Source organism: Triplophysa dalaica, chromosome 24 (genome assembly GCF_015846415.1).
Source record: "Triplophysa dalaica isolate WHDGS20190420 chromosome 24, ASM1584641v1, whole genome shotgun sequence".
In the NCBI taxonomy this organism is placed as follows: domain Eukaryota; kingdom Metazoa; phylum Chordata; class Actinopteri; order Cypriniformes; family Nemacheilidae; genus Triplophysa; species Triplophysa dalaica.
In genome coordinates, this window is record NC_079565.1 from 1,453,745 (window position 1) to 1,479,053 (window position 25,309).

Consider the following 25,309-nt stretch of genomic DNA (forward strand, 5'->3'; position numbering starts at 1 on the left):
GCTTTTAGTTTCTGTTGGTTTTTTCCAAGTCTTTGTCATGCAGAACAACTGAAATGAATCTTTTAATCTGGTTGTGAATGTTTAAATGATTGTGAATACATTCGGTAACAACAAATATAATTGCACCAACATAAGTAATTTCTTTCATATAAAAACATTTTAAATCTAAATATATTTTTAAATGGACTATCAAGATCAAATATATAATTTGATGAACACTTACCAAGCACGCTGAAGAAAGGAAACATGCCAGCATAAACATAAAAACCCGTCCTAACCTGTGATCTGACATTACACCAAAATTTTACCGCTGCAATCCATTTTATACTATTAATATGAACATACTGATGAACAACTGGTTACCAAACGTATTTGATTCCGTGGATTGTATGACCATGTCTACGTTTGTTGCTGCTGCATCGAATAGAAGTATGTAAATGATGTGTTTGTTTGCCTTTGAACTTCACAATGATCAGAGATCAGAGGATATAAAACGGAGGCGAGGTTAATACTGATTCTGTAAGAAACCCAGGTATGTGCACCTTTTTTATCAAAATGTGAAAAATATAGCCTAGTATTACTGTGGTCACAAATTTAAAGTCTATGGCAGCCGAAGGAATGCCACACAAACACAAGGGGTAATCTTATATAAAGCCAAAGTGAGGTAGTTGTTATTACTCTTTTAATTTACTATAAAGGTGAAAAGTTTAAGGGAACTCCCTAAAGAGTTACTTTCAGAGAATTCTTGTTGCCGTTGACTTCCCAGCCTGATTTCTCCCTTTTTTACTCAATGCCACAAGAACATTGATAAACTCGGTGCTTTCAAAAATACTCATCAGTACACAACAGTAATAACTTAAAATCATGAACAAAAGCCCTTTTATTTCCTATAATTACAAAGAATCATTCTCAAAATTGTGATATATTAAGTAATGTTTAAATTGTGTCATCTTTAATATTCACATCACATTTTGAACGGCCTATACCTTTATTTACAAATCTGAGCTTATTTACATTCTGGAGAACATTTTGGTTACCAGTATTCCATTGAGTATTTGTTTTCAGTCTGACGTGTCCCTTGATTTATTTGACTAGTCAGGCCCATTAAACATTAAAGTGTGTGTGTCACATCCTCTTATGCACAATGTTTTTAGACATCCAGTAGGAAAATAGTTGCGCCCAGATCTGGCCCACTTATTACATCTTCATGATGAGATAAAACCGACACACAGCGACATCTACTGAAATATATCTGCCATTACATCCTACAGTAAGATTTTGTCGCCTGTCAATAGGTTTTTATGTATTTGTTCTTTGTTAGATTGATTTTAATGAGTTGATTGAGCAGACAATAATTGAAGTCCGAGTCTCTAACCATTAGGCAACGACTGTCCACTTAAAATCATTTTATGTGGCTGTTTTCAAAATAAAGAACATGTAAAATTAAGGAAGAAATATTGTGATCTTGTGGGGAAGGAAGGTACTTAAGATCATTAGTAATCTATGTATAACGAACAGTAAGGCAAGCTAGGGCGCCTCCTAGTGGCTTCAAGTGGTCAAATCTTTCGACGCTTGATTTAAACACTCAGATTTACTCAATGAAGCTCACTTATCAAAGTTGTGCTCAAAAATGAAAGAAAGCAAAATAAAAGAAAACAAAAACAAATTTTACGAATATAGCAAAACAATGCTATGAAAAGAAGAATCTTGCACCTTTTACTTTCTTGTACTGTAGCTAAAAGCATTCTGTATTATTCTGAAGAAAACAAAGGACACTTCTTCTTATAAAAAAACCAAGAAGGTTTATTATAACAAACTGTAGAGAATTTTGTGCTTAAAAGTCAAATTAATCCAGTTTAGGTTTGAACGTCTCATTGGTTCCATGTACTCCTGGTGTGCAATTCATACAAAAATGTTTTTTGTCAGGTCTTCACTTTGCTTAGAGACCCCAAAATGGTAAACACGCCCCTGAGAATGAATGCTGTGAGTATGAGTGACAGATTTCTAGAGATTTATTTCTCTTTAGAAACTCATACATTTTTATTGCTGCTGCGCTTTCTCGTCTAATAAGTTAATGATAATAAGACATGTGTTGACAGCTTTAAACAGTCGTTTAGACTAACTGTATAATCACATATATGTACAGGGAAGAACATGACAAGAAACACCTGGGAAACACAAATTAACACGAAAAACTACAAAGGACTACAAACACGGCACAGGAAGGGAAATAATATAAAAGTCCATAATACACAGGGCAAACATAGGCTCCAGCCAAGGCAATCTCCTTCAACAATCAAGAGCAAAGATGATCCTGTAAAGCTGCTTTGAGTCAATGAAACATTGTGAAAAGCGCTATTTAAATAAAACAGAATTCAAAACTTACAGATGAATCCGAAAAATGTTAAGAAAAATTGAATATTCAATGGAGAACACGTACAAGTGCATTGGTGTAAAGATATCAAATATCTACTGTCAGGAAGGGCAGACAAAAGAGAGAATCATGTCGATCTCATTGCTGATGATAACATTGATTGGATGAATGTTCACAGGTGTGTAGTGACATGACGTCATCTGCCAGACATCCATGTAGAACACGTTATCAATGTCCCTGAACATCTCTCTCAACACTGTGTTTAACTGTCTGCTGTACCAATCATTTCCAAATTCCATCTGCAAAAGAAGACACGGTCAAAACTAAATCACTAACTAAGTCAAAAATGACTGAATTTATCTATCATAAATATATAGTTTCATGTTGTTACGTTAAACAAGATATTTGACTCTTTCATGCTTGGATTATGAAAGCCTGTTCTTACACATAATTTTCTTTGCATTCCACATTAGTGGAAATTCAAAATGGTGACAGTTAATATTGTGATTTAGTCAAATTAGTCAAAGTAAAAATCAAGGCAGTTATTGCTCATACATTTGAAATAGAATCACAGTGTAATGTAAAGTGATGTAGGTCAGCGTGTACTGTACCGCTGTTAAGCCCGTGTTTCCAGACTTGATGATGATGACAGTCTCAGGTGCACGAGTCAGTAGTCGACTCACTGCTTCACGAATTTTAGCCACTCTATGTATATACAACGTGAGCGGATGCAAAGTCATGTGGGCAGAAAACGTGAAGACAATGACTGTTTCACGTCCACCAGCTATATGATCCATTTCAGAAGTGATGTAATGCAGGTCGCGGGCTGGCATTTTTGGAAATCGCAGAGGAAAGCCGTGTGTCCTCCAGTACATAATGATGTTGTTTTTTAACTCAACAGCCATCAGCGGTCCGTTCTTGTGATGGGTGTAAAGATTCATTCTTTTCAGACCTAAACAAGAGAAATTGGAATCCACTTAAAAACTAGTGTGGGTTATTAAATGTCTTGTAATGTAAAACAATAGCAGGTGTGGGGGAAAATGTTTTTTTCAAAAGTTGATTCAGTCATAATAAACTTCTGGAATACTTAAATGATCGATGAATGAATGAATGAATGGATGTGCTTTTTTGAGCATCAAAACGTTGGGACTATTACAAATTTGATTAAAACTGAAGGGTTAAGTCTTACTCCGGCAGAGGGTGGGAAAATCATGAACCAATGAACTATTTCTGTAAAGTTCATGGACAACTCGGTTATCAGCTGACACTTAACATATCACAGTATTTAATATCACTACCGACTTTTCATTATTAACCATTAAATGACGTACCAGGCACATTTCTTTCAAAAAACTCAAAGTACTGTCTCGTGGTAGAGTCTCCCAAGATGTAAAAAATCTTGTTTGAAAGACAAGATGTCCTTTGCTGAGAATTAAACCGTCTAGTGTTACATACAAAAGACTTCCAGACATCTTGAAAATAGAATCCTGCAGGAACTGGTGTGCTCAGACCCCGCCTGCATCTCTCAGGTTCACCTATCAGGAAACAACATGATTATTTAAAGGGTGTGAAAATGATGACATGTTTGAAAATGTCTGATAATTGTCTTCTGAACACACCAATGCCTGCAGCGTTGGGGAGGACATTTATAATGTGCTTTTCTCCGGTAATACCAACATTTTTTAATTTGCTGTGGAGTAAAAAATCTAAGTTATAAAATTCCGATTTTTCAACGTCACAGTACACGCATGAATTAAGACCTGTGCAATTTTGTTTAAAATGGACTTTATTACATAAGTTAAAAATCCTCTTCAGTTTATATATAAATATATATATACTGTATGTTTGTGTGCATTTTTTATATATTTCTAACAGTGACGTGCTGTTGGCACCTCTCTGCACACCTCGAGGCAGCATCTTATTTGTTTTCATTTCTGTAGTTGTGTATTATTTTCTGTGGAAAAATTATTTGCGTGTTTTCAGCTGAAAACACATTTCAGAGACAGCTGAGACAAATGGCAACACAATCTTTACCCAGAATGCACTAAAACAGTAAACAAGTCAACGTGCCCAATATAAAACATTTCTTTGATTCACAATCTTCCCCCGGGCTTCCACTTACCTTGAGAAAAGTTGTCTCTCAAAAGGAGTGGCTGGAAATTGATGTTCACCGTGTTCGTGATACACCCAGTATTCACAGGAAAGATTGTGCGGTCTCTCACACTGCCACACCGAACCCGTCTGCACATCCTTATACTCGCAGCAGCAGTTTGCTTTACTCCAGAGTCCTTGAACTGAGCCCCATTTAACATTACATTCCACTTTCTCAACTGTCTTTACTCCGTCGGGTCCTGGCCCTTCAAAGTAACCGTAATAGCGGATGTGCGGCTTTGACTCAAAGTATTTGTTAAGAACGTGCACACCTTCACTGGAGATGATCAGAAACACATCCGCTTGTGCTTGGCCTTCCCAGGGCAGCAGAAAATCAACAGTGTACGTTCCATTACGGTGATCGACAACTTCTCCATAAACACCTGCCTTCAGAAACACACACAATGATAACGTTAAGAATTATTATCTCCTTTACACTCTCAAACAAAGGTTGGGTTATTTCAACCCATAGTTGGGTCAAATAGGGACAAACCCAACGGTTGGGTATGCATAAGTTAATTTATAACTAAACGGTTGGGTATGCATAAGTTAATTTATAACTAAACGGTTGGGTATGCATAAGTTAATCTATAACCCAACGGTTGGGTATGAATAAGTTAATTTATAACTAAACGGTTGGGTATGATTAAGTTAATTTATAACTAAACGGTTGGGTATGCATAAGTTAATTTATAACTAAACGGTTGGGTTTGCATGAGTTCATTTATAACTCAACGGTTGGGTTTGTCCTTTCTCAACCTTTTTTTAAAGTTGAATCAGTTATCAAACGACAGAATAACCAGTGCCTTACATTGTGAATACTGAAAAACTCTATCTGAAATCTGAAATGCACTCAAAATCATACCTTTAAGGTCAAATTCAAAAGCTTTGCTCTGAAAAAATCGCCTCCGTATGATTTCACGTTGTTGTTGTGGTCTCTAGCTGTGATGGTAACGCGGATCGTATCTCCCACTTTATACGTCTCATGGAGTCCCTCAACAGAGAATGTTGTGTGGACTGGACTTGTGCTCTGATCCAGCCGAGGGATTTCTCCATCTGGACTGGGCCAGTCACAAGCCTTCTGAAGTCTATCCCACTCCTCCAGAGTGATTCCCATGTCTTGTGCTGAAATTATAGATGCCTTTCTTGGGCTAGCGGGTTTAGGACTGGGGGGATGAAATCTTCTCACTGTTGGCAATCTCCAGAAAACCTAAACGAGATATCGGGATAGAAAACACGACAGATTTTGGCAGCTCATAAAAGCTGATTCATGATAAAATAATTCATTTTAATCCAAACCACTGTAGGATCTACAGTGAATAAACCGAGTATTCACCCCTCCTTCAATTGTTCAAATATTTGTGAGGACAATGTTGTGCTATTTTTAAGCAGCGGTACGGGGAGAAAATATTTTGATGCACCTTTTGCAGAACTCGCTCTTCTACATTTTAACATCACATATGAGATCATACAGACGTTGATTTTCAAAGAAAGTAGTATTCAATACTCAGTTAAAAGAGTCTCAAGTCTTTTGGGGTGTGACGTGACAAGATTTACACATTTCTGGAAATGTTCTGCATTTCTGCAACTCTGTCATCAGTAAACAGACATTTATAGGTTTTTACAGAGATGTTCAATTGGATTCAAGCCCAGGCACTGACTGGATAAAATAAACATTCAGTTTACTGAAACTCGAGCGATTCATCAACGAGAAGAATATAGAATTGAAGCATCTGTCACTGTTACTGACTGTTTGTTTGGGTACACGAACATGAACAAAGTTTGTTGGAGGAGGCAGTGCACTACAGGGGAAAATAACAACCACTCATTAATGTTGATGTACGGTGACTTTGTCAGACGATGATGCAGTATAAATCAGGACAACAGGTGTTTAAAAAATGACTCATTGTCAACATGTAGTATCATGGGTAGTGTGTTTTTATATTTGTTTCCTGTCTTCACAACAAAATATATATATGGACATTAATGTATAGGAGACAAAATGTATAAGAGACAAAAATAGTCTCCTATAGTAGTTAGGACAATTACGACTGTATTATTTGTGTCCCCTCCAGAAATTGCTCTTGAGAAATTGTATGTGTATTGTCCCCCCTACTGTTAAATGAGATTTACACCCATGTTTAGACCAAGTGAATCTTTGTCATGAATAACAACTAAAGTGAATCTTTAAATCCATATGTACATGTTGAAATGATTGAGATTATAATCAGAAACATAAATATAGCTTTAAATGCACCAACATAAGTCATTTCTTTCATTTATAATTTTATACAATTTTAAATATATCATATTTTATTACGATTATCAGGATTATATAAATATATATAAAATTTGGTGAACACTTACCAACCATGCTGAAATAAGGAAACATGCCAGGAGAAACAGAGAAACACGTCCGAACCTGTAATCTGACATTTAACCAAAATTTAAATGTTGCAAAAACTATTTTGACCATTTATATGAACCTACTAATGAACAACTGGTTATAAAATGTAATAGATTTCCAAATGTAACTGAATCTACAGTAAATGCGGATTGTATGTTTAGTTTTCCTGCACCCAATAGGTGTTAACTTGGCACCACCTGTGAACTGCAAACTGATGACAAGATATATATAAAATGGAGGCGGAGTTGCCACTGAATGTGTGAGGAACCTGTGCATGTTCATTAACAAAATATGAAAAATGATTATTGTGGTCACAAAACTAAAGTCTATGGGAGCAGTCTGGAAAGTGACGTTTTTTTATAGTATTATAGTGTGGTCTGTATTTACTTTCAGAAGAACATTTTGGTAACCAGTAATTCTATCGATGTCTTTTCAATAGTATTTGACGTGTCCTGGACTAAATAATAAGGAAAGTGTAGATATATTTAGAGAACACCACGTTATTAGGCATCCAAACAGCAAAATTGTTGTGGCCCAGTTCTGTCCCACAGTACGTCTTGCCTGTATGAGCATAAAGACGATGATAAAACAGGTAAACAGTGACATCTATTGAAATTAATGGAAATACATCCTAAAGTAAGACTTTGTCTCCTGTCAATAGGCTTTTATTTATTTATTTATTACTTCATTGGTTTAGTAATAATTGACTGATAAAATAACACGAGCTAGATTTTGTCATGTATTCTGTAATCTATATGAAATGATTTCAAGGACAAAGCTCAGTGCAGGCAATAGTGTGACAAAAGATAAATAAATAAATTAGTCAAGTAACGTTTCTAAACAACCAGAATTAAAACAGAAGATCTATTAAATACGAAATATAAAATTTGAGAATTGAACGTGTTCAACTGAATGTAAATTATTCACATATATAATCATTCACTTCTCTCTCTCGATCTTCTCATTTAACATTTAGGCATTTGGCATTTATCCAAAGCGATTTACATTGCTTTTATCCTATACATTCATACATAGGGATTTGCAATCCCCTGGGATCGAACCCACAACCTTGCTCTGACCACTGAGCTACAGCAAAGCTCCCTCTTAAGAGTTCATTAAATTCACCAAATTCATTGATGACGTTTTCATTAAGTTGGTCATTAAGGAGGTTGTGAATGGGGTTCAATTAAAAAAATTGTGAGTTCAATTGTTGATTTGTTATTTTATAAAAAAAATACACAATCTTAAATCTACCCCGAGTCATCCCTGTCTTCACTCTGTACTTGAAATGTGGTTAATCGAGTGTGGTTTTTATTAAAAGGGTATAACATGATCTATTGTTAATTTGACTTGATATGTTATATTATGCTAGTTAGTTTTATGCAGTCCATCATTGCAGTCGGATAATATTGGCTTCAACTGCAAACGCAAACAGAGAAACCCTGCGTTCCAATCCACATACTGAGAAAATCAATTAAATAAATTATAGAAAACAAAATTAAAACAATATACTGTCTGTTGTAATTGATCTGTGTTAGATTTTATCAATTTGATATACTGTAAATGTTTAAACTAATGTCAATAAAGTTTGAATTTAAACATTCCCCAATAAATTCAACAGTCTATGCATGAGTCTTTTTTTTTCTTTGTGAATCTAATAAAAAAGAAAAGTCACATTTTTGAAAGACAACATAATTTGTTAGATTTTCTGTGGATTAAAATGTAGAAACCAGAAGCAATTAAACAACAAACGAAGGGAGGGCTCTTCATAGACAACACATGTTTATTTTATTTCATGTGGATATTAATTGTTATGGATGACACAATTCACTAACCTGACTATGGAAAACTGTGCTTTAAAAATACTTTATTATGAGACATCATATGGGTATTAAAACTACCTGATACATAGGATCTGAATGTCTTAAAAGTAAACCTGTTTGTGTGTGTGTGTGTGTGCGTGTGTGTGCGTGTGTGTTTGCGTGTGTGTGTGTGTGTGTGTCTGCATGCGCGTGTGTGTGTGTGCGTGTGTGTGTGTGTGTGTGTGTGTGTGTGTGTGTGTGCGTGTGCGTGTGTGTGCGTGTGCGCGTGTGTGTGTGCGTGTGTCTGTGTGCGTGTGTATGTGTATTTTTTAAAGAAGTTGAAATTCTGATTTAACAGTACAGACATACATTTTTTAGTGTATTTATGCTAATTTCTCAGTTGCTTATCATTGTTTCTTTATTATAATTACTTCCTATTTGATCTTTAATTTAGTTGTAGATTATATTAATTTCTGTAACCACGCCTGCTTCCTAGCCAACCACGCCCCCTACGTCGTCACTTCTCCAAAGATCCAGCTCATTCTTTTAATGACACTCACACCTGCACCTCATTTAAAGAGACTATTTATACCCGCCTTTGTTTTTTGCTGTCGTTGTCTAGTCTTGAAGTTATTAGTGACCCATTTTAAATTCCTGCTTCCTGATAATCTTTCCAGTTTGGAGATCCTGTTAATGATTTTTAGATTTTACCTTTCTGGATTATCATAAATTTATCGACACGTATATGATTATGCATTAGGGTTTAGATCATTAGATCTTCATATATGTCATGGAGTGTTTAAGCATTTGTAAAAAAAAAACTTGAGTGAAAAGAAAATTTAGGCATCTTCCCAGATAGCACTATCCATCTGTCTTACGTCTTCACAACTGTACTTACATCTGCAAGACATCTGCCATTCATAATTTGCTCATCTGCAATATGTCTCGAAGATGTCTGAACGTCTTTTATATGTCTGCTAAAGATCTGGAGATCTGCTGCGTAAAAACATCTGCTAAACATCTCAGAAAGAGCAACTTTACATCCATTCTAAATCATAGACATCTTAAAGACATCTTCTAGATGTCTATATTGCGTCTGACAGCAGACCTCTCCAAGACGTATTGCAGATGAGTAAACTATGTATTGTTGTAGATGTCTTTCAGATGTAAATGCAGTCGTCAAATAGTCATATGCCAGATGTATGTGTGCTATCAGGGTAAGAAACGTTAATTTAATGAATATTCAGTGAAAACAACATGACTTCTGTTAATGGTATGTTCACAATAGACGGATGTTGTGCTAATTGTTTAGAGTTTTGAGATTGGTCAAAGGGATGTTTGCAATTAAATTTTCAACAGTCTTTTTCAGTCAACATTTTATTCCAAATGACGTGGGGTCCAACTGAATGTGACAGCACCTGCTTTACTTGTTCTCAGATACTTTTCAGCATTACACGGAAAAGAAGATGAGAATGATGTTGCATCAAGCTGCACTATGTGTTTGCAGGAGCCACCCTTCTTTAATAGAATACCTTATCATAACATCATAATTGTATGTTGCAGCAATACACCACCGTACATAAACTATTTCCTCAAAGCAATACAAGTGTATAACCTCAGCACAGTAAGCAAACGAATAGGAAAATAAAAAATGTGTTATAAAATAAAAAGTCAGCCAAATATTTTGTACATTAAACTGTATTACAAGGACATCGAGCAGTTTAACTTTATTTTTACTTTTTTAAGGGCTTCTAAAAAGTTAGCCAAGTTGACCAATTTCTGAGACACTATTAAATAAAGTTTCAGTAATTTGGATACAGTATCAAAAGCAAATAAATCAATAAAAATAAATCAAATTTCTAAGAGAAAGGTTTGTTGTGTTGAGATAAACTAATATCATGAGTAGGCTAAATCAGACAAGTTCTATTTTTATCCGTGTGCTATCACATGTTCCATTGAGGAAATAATTTCCTATAACCTGATGCATTGTGGTTTTACCTGTTCAATGACATTAAAAGACTGGAAAGATTGGAATGACTGAACCCCTTGCATTTTTGCCTGAATACAATACATTTTTGTCAACATAAAATTGGGTTGTAAAATGGGTGGGGCCTAAAAACTTTTAAAGAAATTTTGGCAGCAGATCTCATTAGAAGTCTGACAGTTGGGGAAACAGCAGTCAGATCACAGACCTGAAGATAAGTATGAAGCTTAACATCGCTTTGAGTGTTGCTGGAACCATCCTTCTCTTCATAGCAGGTAAAAATAGAAACAAATGCAGTAACGTGTTATAGCATTTGTTTCAATTGTTTAATAACTGGAAAGCAATTAAAAACACACAACACTCTTGAATTGATGTTTCTCATGACCTATACTGTTACAGGTAAATGCTTGAAATAGCTTTTGTAGATTCGTTTAATATTTTGGTCTCTTCATAAATGTCATACTTTTAAAATAGTGATGCATTATTTTTTACAATTGTAATCTATAATACTGCCTTTATATATGTCTGCTCACACAGCTTCCCTCTGCCAGTTAGATGGTAAGTTGTCATAATGGCCACAAACCTGATGTTCCGTCAGTGAGACATTTTAAAAGTGAATTCTCAGGTCATCTTTTCTTTCATTAGTATGTGGTCAAACCCCCCTCAACACAAGGATTATTGGAGGGGAGGATGCACAGGCAGGGGCTTGGCCATGGCAAGTCAGCATTCATGTTGAAGACAATTTCGGTTCTTACCATTCCTGTGGTGGGTCTCTAATCAATAAAGACTGGGTTTTATCTGCAGCTCACTGCTTCAAGAGGTATGTTGAAATCTTTAATAAAGCTCAAGTACATTTGTAGATGAATAATTGTGGGCTTGAAGCAGACTCTATTTACAGGAATGACCCTTCTAACATTGTGATGTACTTTGGGCGTCGAAGCAAATCGGGCCCAAACCCCAATGAGATATCCAGGAAAGCGAGTCAAATGATCAAACATCCTAACTACGACAGTTCTACATTTGACTTTGACATAGCACTCGTCCAGCTCTCCTCCTCTGTTGATTTCACAAATTATGTTAGGCCAGTCTGTCTGGCAGCTGCTGGTAGTGTGTTTGCTGGAGGTACAGAGACCTGGGTCACTGGATTTGGTAGACTGCAGACCGGAGGTGAGTTCACATTTGCTGGCCAATTAACTGAATGCGAGCAATAACCTGTAACGGAGTAACAGCGACTTGAGACTTTTGGATCCACATGCATAACTTTATTCCAAATCATAGTCAAAACATGGACAAGGTTGAACACCAACAAACAGGTATGGCACAGACGAGTCACAAGAGAAATCCTAAAACAGGCGTGGGTTTATCAACATCGCACATAAACGCAGGATGTTGACAAGAGGTGTAATCCAATAGACAGGCAGATGATCAGACCACGAGGAAACAGACTAGACTAGACTAGACTAGACAGCTGGCTACCTAAAGAATCTACACTAAACAGCATAAACGCCTTAACAACACTTGGCAGTGAATGGTAGTCTGAGACTGATTCTATAAGTGTGTGTGATTGGTTTCCGGTGAGCTTGTGATTAGTGCAATGGCACATGGGAAATGTAGTCCAGGGTGATGTGTAAATAGTCTATATGGCTTAAGAGTCAATATAATGAAAGGGTGACCTCTGGTGGCACACGGATGAAAGTCCATAAAACAGATTCATGACAAAACTTCTTAGAAATGTTTCCTCTCATCCGTTTCACAGGTACGGCTGCTGACACACTGCAGGAGGTGATGATACCAATTGTGAACCACATCGACTGTAATAAGGCTTATAGTGGATCTATCACAAGCAATATGATTTGTGCTGGATTGCTAAATGTGGGAGGGAAAAGTTCATGTAATGTAAGTCTCGCTTTTTTTATGAAGCCTTCTTTACAAAACATATTGATTTTAATCAGCTTTACATTGACCACGTTTGCTTGCGACCACATGATGTGATTCTAATGAGATTTTGGCAATGTGTGGATTAAACTTGACCTCATGTAAACACAATACTTCAATTTTGAGCTCAGTATCATTGTTTTGATTGTAGTAAGCATAATCAGTGTAATATATAGCGTATTCCTATCTAATATACCTGCAAAAACATTTCACATTTATTTCGAGTCATGAATCACGTAACGCTCAAAGTTTTTTTTAATAACTTTGAAGTGACTCTCTCAAAAATAACGTTGGATTGCAGCAACATAAAAAAATGATGTACATCGGTTGGACATGTTATGTTAACGCAGCATAATTGATCTATGTCCAAGCTTCCATTTGTGGTCCATGTTAAAGTTTCATATTTTCATTTAAAGTTCTCATCTCAATATCTTTTAGTTAAAAGATCAATTTATTTCTTTGGGGCTTAATAATATTAAAGTTTACAGAATTGAACAGAAATTCAAATTAATCAAATTAACTCTCTCCTACCAAAGCAAAGGCAACGCTGTTCTGAACAATAGTAACCACAAAACTATAAATACAACAAACTCTGCCAAATATTAAAGATAAACGAACACCACAAGTTTTTCTCTTGACTGAAAAACAGGAAAAAAAAATAAGAAAGTACTCTTAACATAAGAAAAATCAATTTCAAAATGAAGTTTTATGCAAAGCATGCAAGTACGGTTTACTCTATAGGATTACAATGTAGAAGAATTCAAGTCTGAACACGGCCTTCGTCATTTATTCTAAGCGTCTGTCAAATACATAAATATAAAAGCTTAGCGACATTTATATTGTAAACACAGTGGGTTAGGGACTATGTATAAAGAAATTGACAAACATTTTAATCGGACGCGACGGACAAGTAAAAATACATTTTATTTTGAGTATGTGCCATTCCCTATTCTCGATCGGATACTTGTATTTTCCTAGTATTTCCCACTCCAAGCACATTAAGGTTAAATAAAATCCATCAAATGTACACTATTGACAAGTTGAAAGCTTTGCAATATATTTAGAAAACATATTCAATAATTCCAAGATGTTCTTTAAAGTTTTATTTTTACACTGCCCTGTTGAATAAAATGCATATTCTGGATAGTTATGTTTTTAGGCAGGTAGATGGTTTGAGCTGGTTTAAGCTGGTCATGTGCTGGTTATGAGCTGGTCCAAACCAGAAGTTGTCTGTTTATCAGCTTCCAGCAGTCCATCATTGTCATACAACCGATAAGACCCAAACTCCGCCTCACCTAAATTTCCCATTTACATTGAGAGGACAGGGACCTGTACTGCAGACAGACACCAGGGGATGATCGAAATGTTTTTGGCTTCACTTTAGAGGATGTGTGTGACACACTTGGTTAACCAAAGTTGCCCAATTTTTAACTCTCGGTGACAGGAGAGAAAGACTCTGAGCTTTAACGGCATAAATTAAAAAAGGAAAGATGGCCTAAGGAAAAAAACTCAATGTTGGACACATCGCTGGCACACTTTTACTGTTGGGCATCACTATTGTATACTTATGTCTGTAACAGTTGTTCACTTTTGTTGTTCACTGTTGTTGTTGACTGTATATTATCAGATATATAAATGATGATTGTTTGTTGATACAGGGAGACTCTGGAGGTCCAGCTGTCAATACGAACGGCTCCCTGTGGATTCAGTCTGGTATTGTGAATTTTGGTTCAGAACGATGTGATGACCCTAAACATCCCAGTGTGTTCGCCAGGGTGTCTCAGTACCAGGATTGGATCAAGTCCTTTACGGGCAACAACCCACCTGGATTTGTTCAATTCCCCTCCAATGGATTCACAAGTTCACTCAGTCCCCTTTTATTATCAATTTCTCTCACATTTTCCATCATTCCTTTCACAATCTCCTTATGTCGTTCTTCATAAAGATAGTTTGAAATAAAAATTTACCTTTTACAGCAAATTGCAGTTAAATATTTTCTTTTTTTAGATTCAGGATGATAGCATAACTAAATATAAACAAACAATCAACAGTAGCCTATTGGAAGTTGATATTTACTTTTTTTTACATTTAATCATTTAGCAGATGCTTTTATCCGAAGTGACTTACAAAGAGTTTAGGGAGCAATAAGAGATTTGTCATACATGAACAATAATACAATAGGTGCCAATACAATGTTACTAGTTTCAACTAAAGCTAGACCACTACCTGTTTAACGGAATGTTTTTTTTTGTCTATCAAGTATTCACAGAAGAGAACGGTTATAATTATTTTTTTAATGTTGTGAGAGATAAGTATTATTATTATTAATATTATTATATGGCTGATAAACGATATGCGTAACCGATATATGGTCTGAAGCTCTCAATGTCATCAGTGATACTGTTGTTGAAAATATAATCAATTACAATGTTGTAATCACATTGACTTAACAGAATAAATACAAAGAAGGAAATGACTTGGATTATGTTTCCGTCTCACTTCATACTGTCTTAATGTCTTTAACATATCAGAATGATTTCTGAAGGATCGTGTGACACTGAAGAGCTTTGCGTCAAAGGACCAAATGACATTTGACAACGTATTAATAGAAAACTTTTTACTTTTATTTTTATAATGTTTCACAAAATTACTGTTTTACTGTATTTCAAAGCATACAGTTAAACATAAGCATGAGCCTAAGACACATCTTTCAAAAAACAAACATGGATTATTAAGCTGTCTGTCTATACATCACTAAAGGAGGCAAGAGTGCACACACAGACAACCGCACTAAAGAAATAGTACACATTGATTCATGGTTGTATTTTCATTTAGCTTAAGTAGTTTATTATTTTCAGCCATTAATGGCACATTTATCAATTTCATTTGGTCAGTATAACATGTGCAATACAGAAATTAAGATTAAGACATTAACACATGTCATGGAGGTTTACCAGTTTTGACAACTTTCACCAGTAAAAGATAACCATCAGGGAACGTGTTTTTTCTGTTTATTTTCTGTAATTTGTACTTTACATGTTACCTTGACCGTGTTAGTCTATAGAGAAGACAATATAGAGATATGTCAAATAATATGAACAGGAACACCATCTTTTCATTTTATTCATTATATTTTAGCTTCAAAGAAGACATGATTCTTTCACTAAAGCTGTTTTGCAATCATGTGTACAAAGGGCTATACAAAATATGACAATATAGATTTTCTTTAAAAGGATAAAGGCGTGGTGTCCGATTTCTCATAGTCCATAACAGACACACCCCGACCCCCATCTTTCGTCAGCACTCGGCTCTACTAATGTCCGTCCTGTGCACTGTGCACCTTACCGCTGATTGGCTAAAAGGTTGCTTTGGTACTCGACCCGACTTTGTCTAAACAAGCGTGATTCTGTAATCGGACACCCCGCCTTTAATGTAAGTATTCAGTTGCAAAGTGCATTAAATAGCTTGCCCATGTATGGATTACACTTGATAAAAACTTGGAAAACCCTTTAGGTGAATATAAAATGAATGCAAAAGAAAAGCAAATACATTTGTCTTCATGTTACGAATGCGTGTTTGCCTGAAGGTATCATGAGATTTGGTATTACAGTGTTACACACTCACCTCTGTGGGACAATGAAATGTTATAGATTACTGTAATAGATGTTACGTGTCTCTGCCTAGAATGAGTTTCTATCTTTCTGTCTTCTGACAGACAGAACATGTTTGAATGGTGTAATATTTTATGCAGTCCTCCTTGTTCCTTCTAGAGCAAGCAAATCTAATAGATCTACATGTTCATCATTAACAATTCCAGAGAATCCGCCCTGGGCAATTGATCATCAGGATCATGAGGCCACTCTTCAGAGAGAGAAAAAGGTGAATTAGACACAAACATCAGTCAACATGTAAATTAGTGAATTTTAGCCATAGCATTTGTTGTTCATTAGCATTTGTTTAGCATAGAGAAAAACATTTAAAACCCCCAAACATCTTAATTCAGAAAACATCATTACAATGAAAATTGCATAAAATAACATAGTGATTCAGGCACTTCCTTCCAATAACTTAATGCAAGAGTTGATGACGGTTGAATATTATAAAACCCAAGTGTTTTATCATCTTGCAAATAATTTTCCCCAAAATTCACTGTAAGGTTATTCATGCCTGAAAACAGAAAACACATACATATGAATAAACAAAGCATAAATGATATATCTGACATTAAAAGCAGATTTCATCTTTAACCTTAATCTCAAACAGGTCTACATTACAGAAGTACAACGTACACAGTGTTGTTTAAAGTAAATAAATAAACCGTTACTGTACCTCTAGGCTCTCCTACATTTGCAGTGCAAAATTTCGTCTTTAACTCCAGAACGGTGGTGTTATCAAATTCTTCTCTTGAAGCTGCCACATCTAGTGGTCTTAGATTTCCCTTTTGCTTAAAGAAAATCTGGTACATCTTTCTGAATCTGCTTTTACTTTAACAAGAAACACAGAAGAAAAACTTGAGGATTGTTGGTCTGTAGAAATGCAGTAAAGGTATTTTTGTGAGCAATGCTTTCACTTTCCACCAAAGGCGTGTCAATTTTTTTCATCTTGAATGAATCGGACACCTTAAGCAAGGTGTCTCTACATGTTTTGAATTCACTGCGGCTCACTGACACGTCTTTACATGTCGAGTTATTCCATTGTGAAAAACAGGACCATCTCTTATGATTAACAAAATGCACAAATACACCGTCTTAGTCTGCACAAGTGTGAAAGCCTATGTGTTCAAGTATAAACTCTTGCATTGATTTCATGCTCAAAGTTTACAGTATGTATGCAAAGTCAAGAGAACAACTAAGAGCCTTAGTTGTTCCAAATCTGTATACATTTATAAAGAAATATATTTGAAAGAATAATTATAACCAAACAGATTTTGCCCCCTATTGACTCCCTTAGTAAACTTACTTTTTTAGTTCTGTTGAACACAAAAGAAGATATTTTGAAGAATGTAGGACAGGTTAAGGAGAGACCCCCTCAAATGATTGTAAAGATTTATGGATGTACAGAAATAAAGCGCTTTATAAATGCCTCATTTATTCATTCAAGTTTTCCTTCAACCCAAGCGCACACTGTGAGATTTTGGCTGTGATTTGTCTGTCCAACAATAAAGATCCTCAAAAGGTTCTTCACACCGATGCCATAGAAAAACTATTTGTGACTTTTCTCCACAAAACCAGTCTTAAGTTGCACAGGATTCAATTCAATTCAATTTTATTTATATAGCGCTTATCACAATGTGCATTGTTCCAAAGCAGCTTTCCAGGAGAAAATAAGAAAAAACAGAAAAGGTAAAACACAGCACAGTGAATAATGTTTTTAGAACAAGCAAGACCATTCTAGTAAATAATTTCTAATAAAGGGATATTTTTAGAAATAGCCAAAACTACATTGTGAAATTATAGAGCTAGAAAAATCATTAGGATATTAAGTAAGGATAACGTTCCATGAAGATATTTTGTACATTTTCTACTGTTAACATATCAAAACTTTTATAGATATATATATATTTTTTTAGTAACATGCTATTCTAAGGACTTGGACAACTTCTAATCTGTAGTCTATGATCACTTATCTGGCATGGCATTGACAGAAGTTTGTAGGTCCCAGGATAGAGTGACCGTATAATATGGACAAAACAACAACCTTTGGTTTCCTTCATTACATTTTATTGGCAACTGAATAATTGTCTTGTGCATCCGTTTAAGTCAACAAAGAAAATGCAACTATCTACTTCATTAATGATACAGATATCCATTTTTGGAGAGAAAAGCATTCTATTGAAATATAATTTATTTGTATGAGAATGTATATATAATGTATGTATGTACAGTCGTGGCCAAAAGTTTTGAGAATTACATAAATATTCGTTTTCAAAAAGTTTGCTGCTAAACTGCTTTCAGATCTTTGTTTCAGTTGTTTCTGTGATGTACTGAAATATAAGTACAAGCACTTCATGCGTTTCAAAGGCTTTTATCGACAATTACATGACATTTATGCAAAGAGTCAGTATTTGCAGTGTTGGCCCTTCTTTTTCAGGACCTCTGCAATTCGACTGGCCATGCTCTCAGTCAACTTCTGGGCCAAATCCTGACTGATACCAACCAAGTCTTTCATAATAACTTTTTGGAGTTTGTCAGAATGAGTGGGTTTTTGTTTGTCCACCCGCCTCTTGAGGATTGACCACAAGTTCTCAATGGGATTAAGATCTGGGGAGTTTCCAGGCCATGGACCCAAAATTTCAACATTCTGGTCCCCGAGCCACTTAGTTATCACTTCTGCATTATGGCAGGGTGCTCCATCATGCTGGAAATGCATTGTTCTGCACCAAACTGTTGTTGGATTGTTGGAAAAAGTTGCTGTTGGAGGGTGTTTTGGTACCATTCTTTATTCATGGCTGTGTTTTTGGGCAGAATTGTGAGTGAGCCCACTCCCTTGAATGAGAAGCAACCCCACACATGAATAATGTTAGGATGCTTTACTGTTGGCATGACACAGGACTGATGGTAGCACTCACCTTTTCTTCTCCGGACAAGCCTTTTTCCAGATGCCCCAAACAATCGGAAAGGGGCTTCATTGGAGAATATGACTTTGCCCCAGTCCTCAGCAGTCCTTTCACTATACTTTCTGCAGAAGATCAATCTGTCCCTGATGTTTTTTTTGGAGAGAAGGCTTCTTTGCTGCCCTTCTTGACACCAGGCCATCTTCCAAAAGTCTTCGCCTCACTGTGCGTGCAGATGCGCTCACACCTGCCTGCTGCCATTCCTGAGCAAGCTCTGCACTGGTGGCACTCCGATCCCGCAGCTGAATCCTCTTTAGGATCCTGGCGCTTGCTGGACTTTCTTGGACGCCCTGAACCCTTCTTAACAAGAATTGAACCTCTTTCCTTGAAGTTCTTGATGAACCTATAAATTGTTGATTTAGGTGCAATCTTAGTAGCCACAATATCCTTGCCTGTGAAGCCATTTTTATGCACTGCAATGATGGCTGCACGCGTTTCTTTGCAGGTCACCATGGTTAACAATGGAAGAACAATGATTTCAAGCATCACCCTCCTTTTAACATGTCAAGTCTGCCATTCTAACCCAATGAGCCTGACATAATGATCTCTAGCCTTGTGCTTGTCATCATTCTCACCCGAGTTATCAAGATGATTACTGAAATGATCTCAGCAGGTCCTTTAATGACAGCAATGAAATGCAGTGGAAAGGATTTTTGGGGATTAAGTTAATTTTCATGGCAAAGACTATGCAATTTATCTGATCACTCTTCATAACATTCTGGAGTATATGCAAATTGCTATTATAAAAACTTAAGCAGCAACTTCTCCAATTTACAATATTTATGTAATTCTCAAAACTTTTGGCCACGACTGTATTGTTCTCATAATACTTACAGTATATATTCCATTTATATTTCTCAGCTTTTAGGAAAAACTATGGTAAGGTATGCTTATTTGCTAGAGAAGATAAAAATGATAAACTGCTTTAAAAGAATGTAAAAACAGTTCTTGTGATTCTGCATCAAAGAGAAGAGCTCAGAGTTACTGCAGATATATTTTAATGATAATCTCTGTATTTTACAGATACAGCAGCATGTGCGGACAAGAAATAACATGCAGATATGGACATAAAACATAAAACTCAGGGTTGAGCTTTCCTGTAGCTCATTGGTAGGAGCATTGCGTTAACAATGCAAGGTTGTGGGTTCGATCCCAGGAGTTTGCAAATACCTATGTATAAATGTATAGGATAATGCAAAGTCGCTTTGGATAAAAGCGTCTGCCAAATGCATAAATGAAAATGTAAATGTGATACAGGTAGAATTCAGTACAGGTGTTCATGTTTACATACTGTACATCCTATGGCTATTGCTCTTAAAAGGTTAAATCTTTGTCGTAAAGATTAATAAAGCACAGGCGCAGAATCAACATCTCCCTTTTTCAGATCAGTTTTGATTTTCTGTTCTTCAAAGACGCTGCTTTTCATCATCTCATTTCATTAATATGATTGCAAGTAGCTTTACAAAACCAATATCTGTACAAATAAAATCTCATCCAATAGATTCTTGAAGTTAAAACAGATGGTTAAATACCTTATGTTTTTAAAGCCATAATTTCAATCATAAACATCAAAAGACAAGATGCATTTATATCATAAACAATGACTAAATATTCCATGAAAAACAGTCACATAAACACTCCACTTTTCCTACTGGAGATTTTGGTGAAGGAACAAGAAAATGTCAATATATTCCTCCTCAAGAATATTCTGCATTTGTGATTAAAGTTCTTTTTTCACATCATTTATAAAGTCTTTGTTGAAGTTTTTTCTCTTATGTCAAGCAACATGTAACAATACAAACAATAATCCAGACAACTGAACACAAGGGCTATATACACAGATGAAGGGACAAACAGGTAACGAGACACATGTGAAAACAATATATGATAACGAGACAAAGCATGATGGGAACTGGAGTCCTTAGAAAACATAGACAGAACACAAAGTGGAATGACGCCCTCAGGTGGCGAACAGAGGTGATAGCATCAGCGCGTGACAACAGGAATTAAGAAAAATAACTTGTCTGTTTTTAATATGCATGCATGGCACCCTTTTAGCAGATACCTGACACCATAAACAATTAAATATGTCCACAACAAAACAAAGACCCAGACAGAGCATAGGTCTAGATTAAAAAAAACATGAAGTCAGCATCATAGCTCAAGCTCTGACACAAGACAGTGTGTTACGATCCTGTAACAAAATATATCCAAAGACAAGAACGCGGAAGCGTGTGTTTATGAACAGTGACTCAGTCTCATGCTCTGTATAAATACAGATATGTGCCTGACAATAACACGTTATTCCCAAGTGTACCAACTGCGACATCTTTTTAACACATTGCATCGGTTTAGCAAACGTTTTATTTCCAAGATTAAATAATGCTCTGCCAACTTTTAATCCGAACGTGTGACAAGAAAAACAAACCAATGGACGTTGCGAATTCGATTGAAGAATTTCAGAACACACAGATTCTAAATATAAAGCAGAAAATCAAACAAATGACGCCTGGAATTAAAGGTAAGCAAAATTTGTTTATGTATTTATATAAAGTATATATGTATATTAAAATATATATTTATACGTTTAAAGTGACGTGACTATAGTTTTAGCGTGTGAAAAGAGATTTAAGATTTTAGAAACATTTATCAATTCAGAAATACTATGTTATTAGTTATATTTTAATTTTATATTTATTAAAATTATGGATTTATTTGTCTGTTTGTTTAATTGTGCATTCATTTTGTATTATTTAATTATTTTAGAAGAAGCCGAGATTAGAGTATTATTTGCAGCCCAAGAACTGCAGGACGAGGAAACACTTGAGTTTTATAAAATTAAACATGGTTCTATCCTCACTGTCGCGTTTAGGATGTATGGAGGAGGTAGGCCAAAAGGTGCATTTTAACATTCTTTCATCAGGCAGTTTAAATATATTGTGTAATACAGCCTTATAGTGCGTACTGCAATACATACAAATGAATAAGACATTATATGAGATAATAATATAACATTATGTTTATATATTCTATAAAAATTATATGAGACACAAGTACGGATACACTTAAATGTACATGTCAATATGTTGATTTAAGATAGTTTTTGTATCTCTCATAGACAAATATTGGGAAAGACCTGAATCAGATGAAGCTACGTAAAACCCGCTGAAAGAGACCTGAAAGAAGACGAAAATCTGCTCCAGAATGAATGCGTTTTAAATCAAATGTAATGTAAAATTAAGAGGTAAACAGATAAATAAAGGTGTTGCTTCCACAAAGCAAACAGTTTAAATAAACGAAAGGGTTGTTTGAAATGAACTTACTTTTTGTATTTGCCTTTCTGTATCTTTTCTATGGTTGTGTATAATGTTTCTAATCTGCTATCTTTACATAACCGTACATTTAATTGGGGCATGAATATTGATTTAGAATGTTACGAGCTGTGGATTTTATTAAATAACTGCAAGGGAACAAAAAAAGAACAACAAATGGTCTGGTTACAGATAATTATTTAACATTGGGCTATTATATATTGGTTGTTCCGTTGCCGATTTTCGCTACCCTACTGTACATATTCCTTTGAATACATTGTTATAGAAATCATTTATATTATATTTGTGTATTCTAACATTTCTTTAATGTTGCTGGTCTGTGAGCTAAATTTCGTTGAATTATTACAATGACAATAATATCCCTTTTAGACAATATTCTAAAAAAAATCTGGATTGTTTCCTATGCAAACATTTGGCCATAATCCAAAATTTTCCAAGCGATGATGACGTCAAAAAATAAAATTTGCATTTTTACATTTTGACAATCATTATTTCCGTTTTAACAGGATACAATCAAGTTACAGTCCTTTTGACCAAATTTAATAAAAAGGTATTAAGAGGGTACAAGAAAAAGTATTTGTTATTAACCACAGCGGTTTTTGTGTAACGTGACCGTAAAACCACGTTTTGTCATTTAAAGCAACTCATAGATAAAATAAAACATTAAGTTGAAATAACATTAAGATCCAATTTTGTAAGTGTGTGAAGAACTTTTATTGATAATAGTTTTTAGGTTTATACCAAAATGAAATTTTTATTTTTTCATTTTTATTATTATTAAATAGTTTAAAGTACATAATTTAAGCAAAACATATAGAACATTGGACAAATAAAAAAAATACAAATAATATGATTTGTTCCAGCCTTTTTAATCAAAGTATATATATATATATATATGTTAATTTAAATTTTGTATAGGTCTATCTAAAACAGGCTGTAAAATATCTTTATTTCATCAACAGCCTAAATAAAAAATTTGTGTCATTTTTACAATAGCGTTTGGCTGTGCTCAGAAAAAATTCTGATTCCTGCGACCTACAACCCTTTGTGCACTTTTAAAATTTCAGCAACCTCCCATTGGTGATCATAAACAGAATAAAAAAGTGATGTTTTTATAAAGGTAACAAATATATTTTGTTTAGTTTGTATGAATGCAGAAATAAAAAGTACCAGCCTAGTTGTGAATACAATGGATGTCATTTGAGATATGATATGTCAGATGATATTGCTAATTTAGAAAATATTGCAAAATTATGACTTGATTGGCTTTTTTAGATGGGGTACTGTATCTGGCAGCCTCCGATTTATGTCTTTATAAATTGTAGACCATGATGGCCTCATCGTTAAAGGATGGACGTTTGTCTTGGTGCTAATGTGCACTTTTCGTAAGGACCCGTACAGCATTCCTCTACGAGTTTTAGACATAGAAAGCAAAATTTTGTATGACATTTGACGCACGTCATAGTTTTGCAGTACTTCCCATTGTGTTCCAGTAGCGTGCGACAAAATGGGCAGGCACGAATCAAAGGACACTCGGCATTTTCTACTGCTTTTAAAACTATTATTTTACAGTTTTGCAGCACATTAAGTTCGTTGTCGGTGCATAATTCATTTTCACATTGATCAGCACGAGCTTGAGATCCCTTCCACTCTCTTTGACACTGCCAGCAGAATTGAAAGGTTTTTCCTAGCTTCGTTGAGCATATTGCGCATTTTACACAGAGATTAGAAGAGTTTTTTCTTTCAATGAAAGTGTCACAGCGAGGGCACTATAAAATAAAGGAACGTTAAAAAGTAAGTTAAATCTGATGACTTTTAATAATAATGCTATAGTATAGATGAACAAGAAACACGCGTTACATACGTTTTGTATACCGAGTGACTGTAAAGCATGTTTCCCAAGCGTTTGCTCAAACCATTGTTGTTCTTCATCTGTGAGTTTGGCAAGTTTTCGGACTTCATTATATGACCACACTTTTGTACATATAGGACATTTCAATTCTGTTTGTTTCTAAAAAAACAAAAGCGTTGGTTACTATACAAGTATGTTAAGTATACGTATTTATATTTCTCATAGTCATTAAACTCACAGTTGACAACTGAGCTTTGCAATAAGCCGTTAGTGAGTCTGGATGTGCGACATGGCCACATGATAACACAGCCCTCAAAATGCTCGGGTCATCGTCAAGTGGATCTGAAATGTTTAAGAACTGATACAGTTATTTGAAAGACAACTGCATATATTCTGACGAACAAACAACAGAAGACAACAGGCCTAATACGAGGAAGAATGTACATGTAAACAAATACTATTTGGATAAAAGCGCGAGTAAATGTAAATTCAAATAGCCGAACACATACGAACGATGTGTTTTGATGAACAGATGAAAAAACCCAAACCTAATGAAACCGAAAGTGAAACCTGAGCATTACTACTTCATTAAAGTTTAACTTACCGATATCGCATGGGGTAAATACTAATTTGACGTCTTTGTCATCTCGAGTGAATTCCTTTCCACTTTGTTCGGACATGTTAAAATCGTCGAGTTCTCAAGTAGTCTATTCTTTCCAGCACACACATTTTGCTGATTGCCCTTCTGTTCGGTTTTAAAACGTCACGTGATTCTCTGTTTCGTCGATGGTGATGTCAGTCCCTGCCTTCCATTCAAAAGTGATCAGCCCTATGCCTACTTCCTCCGAAGAGTAAAGCT

General features: G+C 35.3%; 2 protein-coding genes and 1 long non-coding RNA gene across 3 annotated transcripts; 1 reads left to right on the forward strand and 2 right to left on the reverse strand.

Moving 5' to 3' along the window:
• Positions 1-1,879: 1,879 nt before the first annotated feature.
• LOC130414529 (NXPE family member 3-like) lies at positions 1,880-7,118 on the reverse strand. The gene is made up of 7 exons (XM_056740475.1): positions 6,893-7,118; positions 5,391-5,735; positions 4,497-4,912; positions 3,994-4,064; positions 3,706-3,909; positions 2,986-3,326; positions 1,880-2,673 (listed from the first exon to the last, which is right to left on the reverse strand). Exons 1-7 carry the CDS (start codon positions 6,959-6,961, stop codon positions 2,476-2,478), a joined length of 1,644 nt encoding a protein of 547 aa, XP_056596453.1. The 5' UTR covers positions 6,962-7,118; the 3' UTR covers positions 1,880-2,475.
• Positions 7,119-10,868: 3,750 nt separating this feature from the next.
• LOC130414531 (chymotrypsin-like elastase family member 2A) lies at positions 10,869-15,056 on the forward strand. Its single transcript, XM_056740478.1, has 6 exons — positions 10,869-10,993; positions 11,256-11,276; positions 11,364-11,538; positions 11,617-11,885; positions 12,475-12,614; positions 14,312-15,056. Exons 1-6 carry the CDS (start codon positions 10,939-10,941, stop codon positions 14,594-14,596), a joined length of 945 nt encoding a protein of 314 aa, XP_056596456.1. The 5' UTR covers positions 10,869-10,938; the 3' UTR covers positions 14,597-15,056.
• Positions 15,057-23,491: 8,435 nt separating this feature from the next.
• On the reverse strand, positions 23,492-25,225 carry LOC130414083 (uncharacterized). Its single transcript, XR_008905573.1, has 4 exons — positions 25,055-25,225; positions 24,689-24,792; positions 24,463-24,609; positions 23,492-24,367 (listed from the first exon to the last, which is right to left on the reverse strand). It is a non-coding gene; the product is annotated as an uncharacterized LOC130414083 (long non-coding RNA).
• Positions 25,226-25,309: the final 84 nt, after the last annotated feature.

Bases quoted from the DNA above. Each gene is read 5' to 3' on its own strand.
- LOC130414529 (XM_056740475.1), bottom strand. From the start codon at position 6,961: ATGTCAGATTACAGGTTCGGACGTGTTTCTCTGTTTCTCCTGGCATGT. The intron at 4,065-4,496 runs GTAAGTGGAAGC...TTTACTCCACAG, and splicing joins GAGAGACAACTTTTCTCAAG to CAAATTAAAAAATGTTGGTA. The intron at 2,674-2,985 runs GTACAGTACACG...CTTCTTTTGCAG, and splicing joins GAAACACGGGCTTAACAGCG to ATGGAATTTGGAAATGATTG.
- LOC130414531 (XM_056740478.1), top strand. From the start codon at position 10,939: ATGAAGCTTAACATCGCTTTGAGTGTTGCTGGAACCATCCTTCTCTTC. The intron at 10,994-11,255 runs GTAAAAATAGAA...CTGCTCACACAG, and splicing joins CATCCTTCTCTTCATAGCAG to CTTCCCTCTGCCAGTTAGAT. The intron at 11,886-12,474 runs GTGAGTTCACAT...TCCGTTTCACAG, and splicing joins TGGTAGACTGCAGACCGGAG to GTACGGCTGCTGACACACTG.